This window comes from Xenopus tropicalis, chromosome 3 (assembly GCF_000004195.4).
Source record: "Xenopus tropicalis strain Nigerian chromosome 3, UCB_Xtro_10.0, whole genome shotgun sequence".
Classification (NCBI taxonomy): domain Eukaryota; kingdom Metazoa; phylum Chordata; class Amphibia; order Anura; family Pipidae; genus Xenopus; species Xenopus tropicalis.
The window spans coordinates 8,857,389-8,872,766 of record NC_030679.2 but is presented as its reverse complement, the minus strand read 5'-3'; the positions used below and the strand labels follow the sequence as shown (position 1 = coordinate 8,872,766).

At 45.6% G+C, this 15,378-nt stretch overlaps 1 protein-coding gene across 12 annotated transcripts in view; it reads left to right on the top strand.

Annotated features, from left to right (window-relative positions):
• The window catches only part of cacna1c (calcium channel, voltage-dependent, L type, alpha 1C subunit), a 291,786-nt gene extending 277,109 nt beyond the window's left edge, over positions 1-14,677 (top strand). For 6 of the 12 annotated variants that reach the window (XM_031898600.1, XM_031898603.1, XM_031898598.1 and 3 more), the window contains 12 exons: positions 688-784; positions 2,561-2,663; positions 3,500-3,601; positions 3,829-3,956; positions 4,042-4,176; positions 4,432-4,760; positions 7,374-7,400; positions 7,938-8,060; positions 8,910-9,019; positions 10,565-10,674; positions 10,824-11,129; positions 12,864-14,677. In XM_031898600.1, coding sequence (XP_031754460.1) covers positions 688-784; positions 2,561-2,663; positions 3,500-3,601; positions 3,829-3,956; positions 4,042-4,176; positions 4,432-4,760; positions 7,374-7,400; positions 7,938-8,060; positions 8,910-9,019; positions 10,565-10,674; positions 10,824-11,129; positions 12,864-13,154 — 1,861 coding nt within the window. In that variant the 3' untranslated portion in view covers positions 13,155-14,677. The remainder of the gene's footprint in view (positions 1-687; positions 785-2,560; positions 2,664-3,499; positions 3,602-3,828; positions 3,957-4,041; positions 4,177-4,431; positions 4,761-7,373; positions 7,401-7,937; positions 8,061-8,909; positions 9,020-10,564; positions 10,675-10,823; positions 11,130-12,863) is intronic. The other 6 variants (XM_012959360.3, XM_031898602.1, XM_004912487.4 and 3 more) reach the window with 1 other exon arrangement.
• Positions 14,678-15,378: the final 701 nt, after the last annotated feature.

Below are 15,378 nucleotides of genomic sequence, written 5' to 3'. Positions count from 1 at the left end.
TTATAATGGTGTAATGAATGGTTCCATGGTTTTATAATGGTGTAATTGAATGGTTCTATGGTTTTATACTGGTGTAATGAATGGTTCCATGGGTTTATACTGGTGTAATGAATGGTTCCATGGTTTCTGGAATGGTCTGGTTTATAATGGTGTGTTGAATGGTTCTATGGTTTTATAATGGTGTAATGAATGGTTCTATGGTTTTATACTGGTGTATTGAATGGTTCTATGGTTTTATAATGGTGTATTGAATGGTTCTATGGTTTTATAATGGTGTAATGAATGGTTCTATGGTTTTATACTGGTGTATTGAATGGTTCTATGGTTTTATAATGGTGTAATGAATGGTTCTATGGTTTTATAATGGTGTAATGAATGGTTCTATGGTTTTATAATGGTGTAATGAATGGTTCTATGGTTTTATAATGGTGTAATGAATGGTTCCATGGTTTTATAATGGTGTAATGAATGGTTCTATGGTTTTATAATGGTGTAATGAATGGTTCCATGGTTTTATAATGGTGTAATGAATGGTTCCATGGTTTTATAATGGTGTAATGAATTTGGACGGGAAAGTGACATTTGCTTTTATTATGCAGAATGTTTTTGGGTGGCTTTCCCCTTTATAAACACAAAGTATATAATTGTATAATATTACACCCTACTAAATATTGACTCTGTCCCTAGGGGGCGCATCAAGCATCTGGATGTTGTGACCCTACTAAGACGGATTCAGCCCCCCCTGGGCTTTGGGAAGCTGTGCCCCCATCGGGTGGCATGTAAGGTAAGGGGACCCTTCTACATAAAAACGCTGTTTTTTTCCCTGATTATCTCTGAATTGTATTGATTTCTGTTTCCTATGATATAAATTGTGAGATACCAGGGAAATAGCACAATTAGCCCGTTACTTGGATATAAAAACAAATGAGATCATAAGCTGCTGTGGGCTGGGAGCCACTTTCCCCTTCTGTTCCATTTGTATAACCACATTAATGTACATGCATTTATCCCATTAATGGTAATCTGGCTGTGATTGCTGTCACCGGGATAAAATACGGCAGGGAAAGCAGGCGCCGCACTCTGTGACTGCAGCTCAACAGTGCCCTCTGCTGGGGGTCTGCCCAATGAAATATTAGTAGGTTAATATATTATTGTTATAGTCTTGCTATAGTTTGCTCATAGCCTGTACAGAGAGATACCATAAAACTATAGCAGCATAGGGATTCCCCTGTACTAAGCACAATTCAGCAGGAACAGCCCCCTAAGTTTGCTCATAGCCTGTACAGAGAGATACCATAAAACTATGGCACATAGGGATTCCCCTGTACTAAGCACAATTCAGCAGGAACAGCCCCCTAAGTTTGCTCATAGCCTGTACAGAGAGATACCATAAAACTATGGCACATAGGGATTCCCCTGTACTAAGCACAATTCAGCAGGAACAGCCCCCTAAGTTTGCTCATAGCCTGTACAGAGAGATACCATAAAACTATGGCACATAGGGATTCCCCTGTACTAAGCACAATTCAGCAGGAACAGCCCCCTAAGTTTGCTCATAGCCTGTACAGAGAGATACCATAAAACTATGGCACATAGGGATTCCCCTGTACTAAGCACAATTCAGCAGGAACAGCCCCCTAAGTTTGCTCATAGCCTGTACAGAGAGATACCATAAAACTATGGCACATAGGGATTCCCCTGTACTAAGCACAATTCAGCAGGAACAGCCCCCTAAGTTTGCTCATAGCCTGTACAGAGAGATACCATAAAACTATGGCAGCATAGGGATTCCCCTGTACTAAGCACAATTCAGCAGGAACAGCCCCCTAAGTTTGCTCATAGCCTGTACAGAGAGATACCATAAAACTATGGCACATAGGGATTCCCCTGTACTAAGCACAATTCAGCAGGAACAGCCCCCTAAGTTTGCTCATAGCCTGTACAGAGAGATACCATAAAACTATGGCACATAGGGATTCCCCTGTACTAAGCACAATTCAGCAGGAACAGCCCCCTAAGTTTGCTCATAGCCTGTACAGAGAGATACCATAAAACTATGGCACATAGGGATTCCCCTGTACTAAGCACAATTCAGCAGGAACAGCCCCCTAAGTTTGCTCATAGCCTGTACAGAGAGATACCATAAAACTATGGCAGCATAGGGATTCCCCTGTACTAAGCACAATTCAGCAGGAACAGCCCCCTAAGTTTGCTCATAGCCTGTACAGAGAGATACCATAAAACTATGGCACATAGGGATTCCCCTGTACTAAGCACAATTCAGCAGGAACAGCCCCCTAAGTTTGCTCATAGCCTGTACAGAGAGATACCATAAAACTATGCCCATGTAGTCTGAGCACATTTACTAATTAAACTCCCATTATAACAGAATATATATAAATATGTTGATGTCATGAGCTACATGCTTTTTTCATGCAAAGCAGACGCTTGTTATAAGCATAAACACTGTAACTGATGATTTTTCACATGGTCACAACACTGTGTAGTTTAGAAAATTCAGTTGTATTTAATGTTTTCTCTTTTTTCTTTTTCCATTCAGCGCCTTGTGGCTATGAACATGCCACTGAATAGTGATGGAACAGTCATGTTTAATGCCACGCTCTTTGCCTTAGTTAGGACATCTCTGTGCATCAAGACAGACGGTAACTCTCTTCTTCTACTATTTGCCTGTCAGATATTTTCCTGTAACTGGAGTGCTTTTAACCTATAGTAGCAGTGGGGGGATAATAGCCTCTGGGAAGGGACTGGGGCTGTGGGATAGCAGGTATAGTAGGGAGAGATGGTGCCTATAGTAGCAGTGGGGGGATAATAGCCTCTGGGAAGGGACTGGGGCTGTGGGATAGCAGGTATAGTAGGGAGAGATGGTGCCTATAGTAGCAGTGGGGGGATAATAGCCTCTGGGAAGGGACTGGGGCTGTGGGATAGCAGGTATAGTAGGGAGAGATGGTGCCTATAGTAGCAGTGGGGGGGATAATAGCCTCTGGGAAGGGACTGGGGCTGTGGGATAGCAGGTATAGTAGGGAGAGATGGTGCCTATAGTAGCAGTGGGGGGATAATAGCCTCTGGGAAGGGACTGGGGCTGTGGGATAGCAGGTATAGTAGGGAGAGATGGTGCCTATAGTAGCAGTGGGGGGGATAATAGCCTCTGGGAAGGGACTGGGGCTGTGGGATAGCAGGTATAGTAGGGAGAGATGGTGCCTATAGTAGCAGTGGGATAATAGCCTCTGTGTTGGGACATTTCCTCTGCGTTTATGCTGTAAGAGAGTTGTCCCCCAGCCCTACTTTTAGTGTCACAGGATTATTATCGTTTATATATCCATGTTGGTTAGTTCTGTTTGCATTGCACTTTTCTCCCCATGACCTGCTCAGTTCTCACTTTTCGTAGTTATCCCCTCTCTCTCTGTTCCCTACTCAGTAACAATCTTTACATGGTCTGTTCCTCTGACCCTAAACCCGTGTTCCCCTCTCCCCACTGCAGGGAACCTGGAACAGGCCAATGAGGAGCTGAGAGCCATCATCAAAAAGATATGGAAGAGAACCAGCATGAAACTTTTGGACCAGGTGGTGCCTCCGGCTGGGGGTAAGTGGTTTATTCCAGGTGGTTTCCATAGTAATCTTGTAGGTACCACTGGGCTACAGGTTTGTTTCCTAGCCCTCTGATGTTGATGTTGCCCTGGTCTGACAGGTCGGCATAGGGGCCCCGGTATGATCATACGTCAACTGTTGATTCTCCGCCTCCCAGGGACGGGTCATCTACTCGTAACTTACCCTTTAATGGATCCCATACATTTTCTCTCTCTCCTGTAGATGATGAGGTCACGGTGGGAAAGTTCTATGCCACCTTCCTGATCCAGGAGTATTTCCGAAAGTTCAAGAAACGCAAAGAGCAAGGGCTTGTGGGTAAACCTTCCCAGAGAAATGCACTGTCCCTGCAGGTACCAACATCTTAGGGGTATCAACTAATGACTAATAGTAGCATTGGCCACTGTTTCATGTTTGGCGCTCTTGTGTTGACCACAGGCCGGCCTACGCACTCTACATGACATTGGCCCCGAGATCCGCAGGGCTATTTCTGGAGACCTGACGGCTGAGGAGGAGCTGGACAAGGCCATGAAGGAGGCTGTGTCTGCAGCATCTGAGGACGACATTTTTAGGGTGGGCTATAAGAGCAAGAGGGTGTTGGATGGGTAGAGTAGCTGTGGGTAGAGTAGCTGTGGGTAGAGTAGCTGTGGGTAGAGTAGCTGTGGGTAGAGTAGCTGTTGGTAGAGTAGCTGTGGGTAGAGTAGCTGTGAGTAGAGTAGCTGTGGGTAGAGTAGCTGTGGGTAGAGTTGCTGTGGGTGGAGTAGATGTGGGTAGAGTAGATGTGGGTAGAGTAGATACTTACCTGACTGGTTTTGTTCCTCTCTCTAGAGGGCTGGAGGACTGTTTGGGAACCACGTTGGTTATTACCAGAGTGAAGTCCGGAGTGCGTTTCCTCAGACGTTCACTACCCAGCGGCCTCTGCACATCAACAAGACATCGGGCGGGCCGGGGGATCTGGACTCTCCTTCCCATGAGAAGCTGGTGGATTCTACATTCACCCCCAGCAGCTACTCTTCCTCCGGCTCGAACGCCAACATCAACAACGCTAACAACACGGCACTGGTGCGCCTGCCCTGTTACCGGAGTACCGTGAGCACCGTGGAGGGACAGAGCCGGCCCGTGACCTCCCGTGGCTCCTGGAAACTTGGCTCTAAGAGGTGAGACAGGTCCAGAGATTGGGCAGGTTTATATGCCAATGTACAATGGAGAACCCAATGACATAGAGGGACTTACTCCTTTGTGCAGAGCACTCAGTAATGTGGGGAGACTCACTCACGTGGGCATTGGTTTAGGCCCATTTCACAATAACACAATAATATAGGGAGAATCACTATTTTGTGTAGTAACATAGGCAACCTCTAGAGAACCCAAGAACCCAATGACATAGGAAGACTCTTGAGTAGCATCATAACCAGCCTCTAGAGAACCCAAGAACCCAATGACATAGGGAGACTTACTCCTTTGTGCAGAGCACTCAGTAATGTGGGCAGACTCACTCACGTGGGCATTGGTTTAGTCCCATTTCACAATAACACAATAATATAGGGAGAATCACTATTTTGTGTAGTATCATAGCCAACCTCTAGAGAACCCAATGACATAGGATGACTCAAGGCTTTGGGTAGCAACATAGCCACCTTCTGGAGAACCCAGTGAAGGCTTACTCCTTTGTGTAGCCACCTTCCAGAGCGCCCAGTAATGTGGGGAGACTCACTCACGTGGGCATTGGTTTAGTCCCATTTCACAATAATATAGGGAGAATCACTATTTTGTGTAGCATCATAGCCAACCTCTAGAGAACCCAATGACATAGGAAGACTCTTGAGTAGCATCATAGCGAGACTCTAGAGAACCCAAGAACCCAATGACATAGAGGGACTTACTCCTTTGTGCAGAGTGCCAAGTAATGTGGGGGGACTCACTCACGTGGGCATTGGTTTAGTCCCATTTCACAATAACACAATAATATAGGGAGAATCACTATTTTGTGTAGCATCATAGCCGACCTCTAGAGAACCCAAGAACCCAATGACATAGGAAGACTCTTGAGTAGCATCATAGCCGACCTCTAGAGAACCCAAGAACCCAATGACATAGGAAGACTCTTGAGTAGCATCATAACCAGCCTCTAGAGAACCCAAGAACCCAATGACATAGGGAGACTTACTCCTTTGTGCAGAGCACTCAGTAATGTGGGCAGACTCACTCACGTGGGCATTGGTTTAGTCCCATTTCACAATAACACAATAATATAGGGAGAATCACTATTTTGTGTAGTATCATAGCCAACCTCTAGAGAACCCAATGACATAGGATGACTCAAGGCTTTGGGTAGCAACATAGCCACCTTCTGGAGAACCCAGTGAAGGCTTACTCCTTTGTGTAGCCACCTTCCAGAGCGCCCAGTAATGTGGGGAGACTCACTCACGTGGGCATTGGTTTAGTCCCATTTCACAATAATATAGGGAGAATCACTATTTTGTGTAGCATCATAGCCAACCTCTAGAGAACCCAATGACATAGGAAGACTCTTGAGTAGCATCATAGCGAGACTCTAGAGAACCCAAGAACCCAATGACATAGAGGGACTTACTCCTTTGTGCAGAGTGCCAAGTAATGTGGGGGGACTCACTCACGTGGGCATTGGTTTAGTCCCATTTCACAATAACACAATAATATAGGGAGAATCACTATTTTGTGTAGCATCATAGCCGACCTCTAGAGAACCCAAGAACCCAATGACATAGGAAGACTCTTGAGTAGCATCATAGCCGACCTCTAGAGAACCCAAGAACCCAATGACATAGGAAGACTCTTGAGTAGCATCATAGCCGACCTCTAGAGAACCCAAGAACCCAATGACATAGGAAGACTCTTGAGTAGCATCATAGCCAGCCTCTAGAGAGCCCAAGAACCCAATGACATAGGAAGACTCTTGAGTAGCATCATAGCCGACCTCTAGAGAACCCAAGAACCCAATGACATAGGAAGACTCTTGAGTAGCATCATAGCCTCTAGAGAGCCCAAGAACCCAATGACATAGGAAGACTCTTGAGTAGCATCATAGCCGACCTCTAGAGAACCCAAGAACCCAATGACATAGGAAGACTCTTGAGTAGCATCATAGCCAGCCTCTAGAGAGCCCAAGAACCCAATGACATAGGAAGACTCTTGAGTAGCATCATAGCCAGCCTCTAGAGAACCCAAGAACCCAATGACATAGAGGGACTCAGTCCTTTGTGCAGAGTGCCCAGTAATGTGGGGAGACTCACTCAGGTGGGCATTGGTTTAGTCCCATTTCACAATAACATAATAATATAGGGAGAATCACTATTTTGTGTAGCATCATAGCCAACCTCTAGAGAACCCAAGGACATAGGAAGACTCTTGGGTAGCAACATAGCCACCTTCTGGAGAACCCAGTGAAGACTTACTCCTTTGCATTGAAGACACTTTCCAGAGCACCCAGTAATGTGAGGAGACTCACTCATGGGGGCATTGCTTTAGCCACCTACCTCAATAGCCCAATTACATAGGGAGACATAGGCCTTTGCGTATCACCATATCACCCTAGCTAGCTCTCTATAGCATTCCAGAGAACCAAGTAATGTTGGAAGACTGACCTGAGGGCAATGCTCTAGCTACCATCTGGGCAACCAAGTTACACATGGAGTCCCACCCCTCTCCGCAGCACTGTAGCCACTTTCCACAGGACACAGTAATACAGGGAGAGTCAATTTGCTCTTTCTCTTTCCTCCTTGCTGACTCAGGACATGCCAGTGCGAGATATGGGGACGGTAGGTACCACCCATGACCATCTGCTTTTTATTTCAAGTTATCGGATCTGGCCTGATCATGGCAACGCTAAACCTTGGATATAGACATATTTCATTAACATATATTGAAACTGCTTATTGGCCCTAAAACACTTGGATTGGGCTCTTTTAACCCCAGTGACTCAGATAAATCTCCATTCATGCACTCATCATCATCATCATCGCCCCCGAACTAACATGAAGTTATTAGGACCAGAAATCTAACATAGTTACTTAATTAGAACCCTAGAACTGATGCATGTGGTCAGTCACAGCCAGTGTTATTATGGGTTAAGCTGTGGAATGTTCTAGAGCAGGGGTGCCCAGACTTTGGCTCCTCCCTGCTGCACTTCCCGGCTTAGACGTGGTCCACCAGAAATCCGGGGGGGATCGACTGGTGGACCGCGATCGACGTTTTGGCCATCCCTGTTCTAGAGCACTAGAACTCAAATATGAGTAGGGTTTGCTTCCTGTTGTCCAACAATAGATTTCTGACTACACCTTGTATTGTGCCACCAGCTCGGTGTCCAGAGACAGTCGTCTGCCAATAATCTGCCGGGAGGAGGCCTCGCAGGATGAGACGTATGACGCCAGCGAAGAGGTGGAATATAGCAGTGAGCCCAGCCTGCTGTGCTCTGAAATGTACGTATGGTGCAACGATAAAGGGACAGGGGCATTAAAAGATATGAGATGACTTTATACTGGGGGGATAATAACATTATGGGTGAAGACACACGGTGCTACTAGTAGCAGCTACTTTTCGTGGCTACTAAAATAGACAATGCTGATCATTTACTGATAACTGTCTCTACGTGTGTTTTAGCAGAGGCAATTCTCATTACTGTCTATGGCAGGGGATTTTCTGGCATTTATTAGCGGTGAAGAAGTAGCTGCTACTAGTAGCTCAGTGTGTCTTCACCCTTAAGGGGAAATTTACTTAGGGAGGACTTATACCATACAGACCTTCCATAACAGAATTGCTCCACTAGATGTCGTTGTACTTCACCCCCAGCATAACATATTATCCAGGGTTGTTGGGGGTTAAGGTGCCCATACACGTTAAGATCCGCTCACCTGGTGAGGTCGCCAAGCAAGTGGATCTTCTCCCGATATCCCCACCTACGGGTGGGTGATATCGGGTAAATGTAGGCTAATTCGAATTATAACAGCGGCAATGGGCCCAGTTGGTTCGGGGACCACATCAACGAGCCAATGCGGTCCCCGATCCGACTAAATTTTTTAACCTGCCCGATCGATATCTGGCCGATTTCAGGCCAGATGTAGGTCGTTGGCCATTGTTAGTGCCCCTACATGGGCCGATAAGCTGCCAAGTCAGTCTAAGGGACCTATATGGGCAGCTACAATCGGCCCGTGTTTGGGGACCTTTACTCTTCCTAACAATCAAACATCTCAACCAACTGCAAAGCTGCTCCAACCTTAGTCTACAAGATGTTCTTTAGCTTCTATGACAACGTTTCTAACTCCCTGCAGGTTCTCCGATCGGGATGAGGAAAGCCGGCAGCTAACCCCATCTGAGGGGGAAGTGGAGAGGGGGCTTTGCCCGTCCCCCAAGAAAGGTTTCCTGCGCTCAGCTTCTTTAGGTAACTTTTGTTATCCTTGAATGATCACCAAGTTAGCAGCTGGCCATTATAGTAACCAGTTAGCAGCCACATTTTCAGCTACAGACAACTAACTACTGATGCACGAGTCACTTAGGGGTAAATGCTGAAGAGACCTGGCCATATAAAGGTAAACAAAGGTTTGGGACCAGATATTTTTTATCCCAGAGTTCTTATAAAGCTTAGTTCTGTGATCTTTTTGCTTAATTTTTCAGAATTCATTGAGGTCTGGTGCTGAGAGACTGGAAAATTGCTAATGTGGTGCTGTTATTAAAAAAGGGATCCCGTTCTCAAGCTGAAAACTATAGGCCTGTTAGTCTGACATCAGTGGTAGGAAATGATAGGAAAGCTTTTGGAAGGGGTAATAAGGAATAAAGGTCCCCATACACGGGCCGATTGTAGCTGCCGATATGGATCCCTTAGACCGACTCAGCAGCTTATCGGCCCGTGTAGGGGCACTAACGACGGGCCTGCCCAACCGACATCTGGCCTGAAATCGGGCAGATATCGATCGGGCAGGTTAAAAAATCTAGTCGGATTGGGGACCATATTTGCTCGTTGATGCGGTCCCCAGACCGACTTTGCCTATACCCGTCGTTACAATTCGATCGTTTGGCCCCAGGACCAAACGATCGAACTAGCCTGGATTCTCCCGATATTCCCCACCCGTAGGTGGGGGATATCGGGAGAATATCCGCTCTCTTGGCGACATTGCCAGGCGAGCAGATCTTAAGGTGTATGGGGACCTTTAGGGGTAAATGCTAAACAAAGGTTTGGGACCAGATATTATTTATCCCAGAGTACTTATCAAGCTTAGTTCTGTGATCTCTCAATTTTCAGAATTCATTGAGGTCTGGCATGGTGCTGAGAGACTGGCAAATTGCTAATGTGGTGCCGTTATTTAAAAAGGGATCCCGTTCTCAGCCTGAAAACTATAGGCCTGTTAGTCTGACATCAGTGGTAGGAAATGGTAGGAAAGCTTTTGGAAGGGGTAATTAGATATAATATATTTGAATTTGAGTTTGTTGCCTGCACGGTTTTATGGATAATAGATCTTGCCAAACTAATTTAATTGCCTTTTATGAGGACGTGAGCAGGTACCTAGACTCCTGGAGTGGCAGTGGATGTGATCTATTTAGACTTTGCTTAAGCATTTGATACAGTACCTCACAGAAGGTTAGTGGCTAAATTCAGTAATATTGGCCTGGAGCCCGATATTTGTACTTGGATAGAGAACTGGCTGAAGGATAGATTACAAAGTAGTGGTAAACGCAACATTTTGGGCCAGTGTTGTTAGTGAAATGCTGCAGGGGTCAGTCCTTGGCTCTTTGCCTTTTAACTTGTTTATGAATGACCTGTGGGTCTATATATATCCACTGAAGTTCACTGGAAGGGTTGATCTTGATGGACTTTGGTCTTTTTTCAACCCAACGTAACTATGTAACTGTGTAACGAACTAGAGCTCTACGGTGGGAGCTGCAGTTGAGCGCATTGAGTCAGACCCTGACAGTGCCATTGCCTTTGCAGGAAGGAGAGCGTCGTTCCATTTGGAGTGCCTGAGGCGGTATCGGCACCAGGGGGCAGAAATGTCGTCGCCCAAAGCGGTATTACCACAGCTTCACCTTGTGCATCATCAGGTAGGAAAATCACAGAAGCCACGGGGCCCCTGGGAGTCCGCTTCCTACTCCCACACTGGTGCTTCTACTCGTTCTATTTTAAAGGGGAACTCCACCCAAATTACGTTCTTGTTCATTGTATACGTTTATATTTCTCCTTTTCTTGCCAGGCTTTAGCAGTGGCGGGCCTTAGCCCGTTACTAAGGCGGAGTCACTCGCCCACAGCCTTCTCACGTCTCTGTTCCACGCCGCCTGCCACCCCGTGCCCCCGAGGAGGCTGGATGCAGCAAACCGTGCCGACGTTACGGCTGCACGGAGAGCCGGGCTCTCGGGAAAACCTGAACAGTAGCTTCCCTTCCATCCACTGCAGTGACTGCAGCATAGGGCGTAACCGGCCCTCCTCCCTCACAGTACCCTGCCACCCACGGGAGCAAGGCAGGCAGCACCATGGCAGCGCCAGCAGTTTAGTAGAAGCGGTAAGTCACCAGTACAGCCACTCTCAGGAATCATAGGTCCCCATACTACTAAGTAGCTGCCCCCAATATTAACCTATTGGTCACCTGACCCCCTGCCAACACGTAGAATGAGGCCCTAATTACGGCCTCCACACACACAACCACGCCCCTTGTCCATCCATTCATGCCCCATTATGCTGAATCCACGCCCACTCCCAACAAGCCCTGCCTCCTTTGTGACCTGGGAATTGCACTTTTACATCTCATATCTAGTACAGGTATGGGATCCCTCTCCGGAAACCCGTTATCCAGAAAGCTCCAAATTACGTAAAGGCCATCTCCCATAGACTCCATTATAAGCAAATAATTCTAATTTTTAAAAATGATTTCCTTTTTCTCTGTAATAATAAAACAGTACCTGTACTTGATCCCAACTAAGATATAATTACCCCTTATTGGGGCAGAACAGCCCTATTGGGTTTATTTAATGGTTAAATGATTCCCTTTTCTCTGTAATAATAAAACAGTACCTGTACTTGATCCCAACTAAGATATAATTACCCCTTATTGGGGGCAGAACAGCCCTATTGGGTTTATTTCATGGTTAAATGATTCCCTTTTCTCTGTAATAATAAAACAGTACCTGTACTTGATCCCAACTAAGATATAATTACCCCTTATTGGGGCAGAACAGCCCTATTGGGTTTATTTAATAGTTAAATGATTCCCTTTTCTCTGTAATAATAAAACAGTACCTGTACTTGATCCCAACTAAGATATAATTACCCCTTATTGGGGCAGAACAGCCCTATTGGGTTTATTTAATGGTTAAATGATTCCCTTTTCTCTGTAATAATAAAACAGTACCTGTACTTGATCCCAACTAAGATATAATTACCCCTTATTGGGGGCAGAACAGCCCTATTGGGTTTATTTAATGGTTAAATGATTCCCTTTTCTCTGTAATAATAAAACATTACCTGTACTTGATCCCAACTAAGATATAATTACCCCTTATTGGGGCAGAACAGTCCTATTGGGTTTATTTCATGGTTAAATGATTCCCTTTTCTCTGTAATAATAAAACATTACCTGTACTTGATCCCAACTAAGATATAATTACCCCTTATTGGGGGCAGAACAGTCCTATTGGGTTTATTTCATGGTTAAATGATTCCCTTTTCTCTGTAATAATAAAACAGTACCTGTACTTGATCCCAACTAAGATATAATTACCCCTTATTGGGGCAGAACAGCCCTATTGGGTTTATTTAATGGTTAAATGATTCCTTTTCTCTGTAATAATAAAACAGTACTGTACTTGATCCCAACTAAGATATAATTACCCCTTATTGGGGCAGAACGGCCCTATTGGGTTTATTTCATGGTTAAATGATTCCCTTTTCTCTGTAATAATAAAACAGTACCTGTACTTGATCCCAACTAAGATATAATTACCCCTTATTGGGGGCAGAACAGCCCTATTGGGTTTATTTCATGGTTAAATGATTCCCTTTTCTCTGTAATAATAAAACAGTACCTGTACTTGATCCCAACTAAGATATAATTACCCCTTATTGGGGACAGAACAGCCCTATTGGGTTTATTTAATGGTTAAATAATTCCCTTTTCTCTGTAATAATAAAACAGTACCTGTACTTGATCCCAACTAAGATATAATTAATCCTGGTTGCTGGTGTCGGTTTCCTCCAACAACTCTATGGTATTCTAACGTTTCCTTTTTATTGGCTGTAGGTGCTGATCTCCGAAGGGCTGGCGCAGTTTGCTCAGGACCCCCGCTTCCTCCAGGTGGCGACACACGAGCTGGCCGACGCCTGTGACATGACGATAGAGGAGATGGAGACTGCCGCTGACAGCTTTTTGAATGGCAAAGCCAGCCCCAATGGGAAGCTGTCCCCATTCTCTCACCGTAGGGACCAGGGGCTGGACTGCGCGGGGGGTGGGTCGGAGGAGACAGGACTCTCACCGGAATGCCAGGACAGTGACGAGCCGGAGGACTGCCAGGTGTATGTAAGCAGCCTGTAGCCACAGAGCCAGGAAGACACCGTCTGGAGAGTGGATGTTTTTTGGGGGGGGGGAGTTTTTGGGCTCCTTCCTCAGTCTTTTCTTTTTTGTTTTTCTTTGTGTTCCTAAATGGGTTTGTTTCAGAAGTGCCTCACTGTTCTCGTAACCTGGTGTGACCAGAACAGCGTTCCTCATCCATTTAAGTTGGGGAGAGAAGGGGGGGGATAATGGTGGCCAGAGCTGACTTTCTGTTACCTCCAGCGGAAGTGAGTCCAAACGCGCCAGATCCAAGGAGCAACATGGAGGTCCTTCACATCTACACCGTGTTCCTTCTTTAGTCATAAACACTGCGAGTGTTGAAGGGTCATCTGATACCAGTGAAGGTCAACCAGTGGCCTCCAGGCTACCAGTCCTGTCCAGCCAATGCCTGAGAATGAGAAAAGACCCAGTGAAAGGATCAGTGGCTTCCATTCCAAGTCTGAGAGGGTCTCTTGGACCTCCTGTAGCACAGCCATTGAAGCTGTCTTCTTCCAATAGGTTAAGGGTATTTCTATAGGTACGTTCTGGGCTAAATAGGGATGTGAATTTGGACTTTTGTTGGAGGGTAGCCGTACCGTGAATGCAATGCAACCAGTTGCACCATTCGGCTATAGGCAACAGTGTATCATAGAGCGTGCTCAGTGGCAGTTGCCATTAGGCCTATGTAGGTGGTCCAGAGTACTTAGGAGGCCCCCTGAGCCGGGGCATGAAGCTCCATGAGCTGGGCCTCCTGGGTCGAAGGGTTACTAAATGTTTCTGGGACCTACAGCAACATCATTTGGGCAACAGTTTTTCATAAATATATACTGAAACTATTAGTAAATACCCCCTTATACCCTTGGACCCCCCCAAGATCTACTTCTTCATTAATTAAGCCCCTGCTTATTGGTGGCAGCTGCCGTAAGCCTTACAAGATAAGGGTACAACTTACTGGGTGATTTTAAATACTATAAGAACAGCTTAATAAGCCACACCCATTTTAAAGGCCACGCCCATTTTAAACTTACTAAGGGCCATAAAGGGGAAACAATCCAACGACTTTAGGCCCTAAGCTCCTGTGTGCCCAGAACATTCCATCTCCGTATATTTGTATTTATATGTGTGTGAATGGGAGCATCCATATTGCCATTATAATGCAGGTAGTCGGCGGAAACAATATGGCTGCTCCTATGCAGAGAAGGAAAGTTCTGTTTACCCATTGAGCTCTGACGTAGATCAAAGGGGAACTAAACAGAAGATATATATTATATAAGAGATGGGGAGGGCGGCTTCACCCCCCATATATAAATCACGCCCCTTTAATAGTCTGTGCTGGACTACAGGATTCTCATGGGGTAAAAGGGCTTCAAAGAGAGGAAAATATATTATAGTTATTGCCATGTCTACACCCCAAATCCAACCCTAAAGCTACTGAACTGCAACCCCCACATCCTCTGCCGAGACTGAGGGAGAGTTAACAAAATGTTATGTTAAATGATATTAAAATGATGTATTTTTGCCTTTTATCTGGTGTTACATTTTGTTCCGAAGACCCTTAAGGACCCGAGTGCTCCCAGTAGGACCCAGGCGGTGTTGGGCGCACAAACTGGCACCTGGGGTGCCACTGGAACGTTTGCTGCCTTCAAAACAGTTATAAGCAACCAGACAGACACTAAACTACAACTCCCATAATACTCAGCTCCGCACGTGGACCAACCATGTTGCTTGTCTTTTACTGATTTCAGTCAAAACTCCTCCTCCTTTTTACTCAGTTTAGGGCCCCTAAACGAGTCCCTGTTTTCAAGCTTAACCCCACCCATTGTTTTTTTTTTTACCAAAAAGCTTCATACTCTTACTTCTCTTTAGCTCCCTCTAATGGCTGGAGAATAAAACTGCAGCTGCAATGGAAAATCAATCTGTCTTCCTGTTTTGTAACACTTATGGGAGGAGGACCCTATTATTAAATTGTTTACCAATATGTCCAATATTTACCTATCCCCTCCCCCCCAAAAAATAGTAGGGGGGCCAGCAAACAGTTCGATATTAGTGATGAGCGAATCTGTCCGCACGAAACGCATTTGTCGCGCGATTTTTTTGTCGTCCGCGTATTTTGTCGCCTGCGCCCAATTTTGATGCGACCGCACCTATTTTGACGCGACCATGCACAATTCTGCCGCTACCGCACCTATTTTGACGCAACCACGCCCAATTCTGCTGCTACCGCACC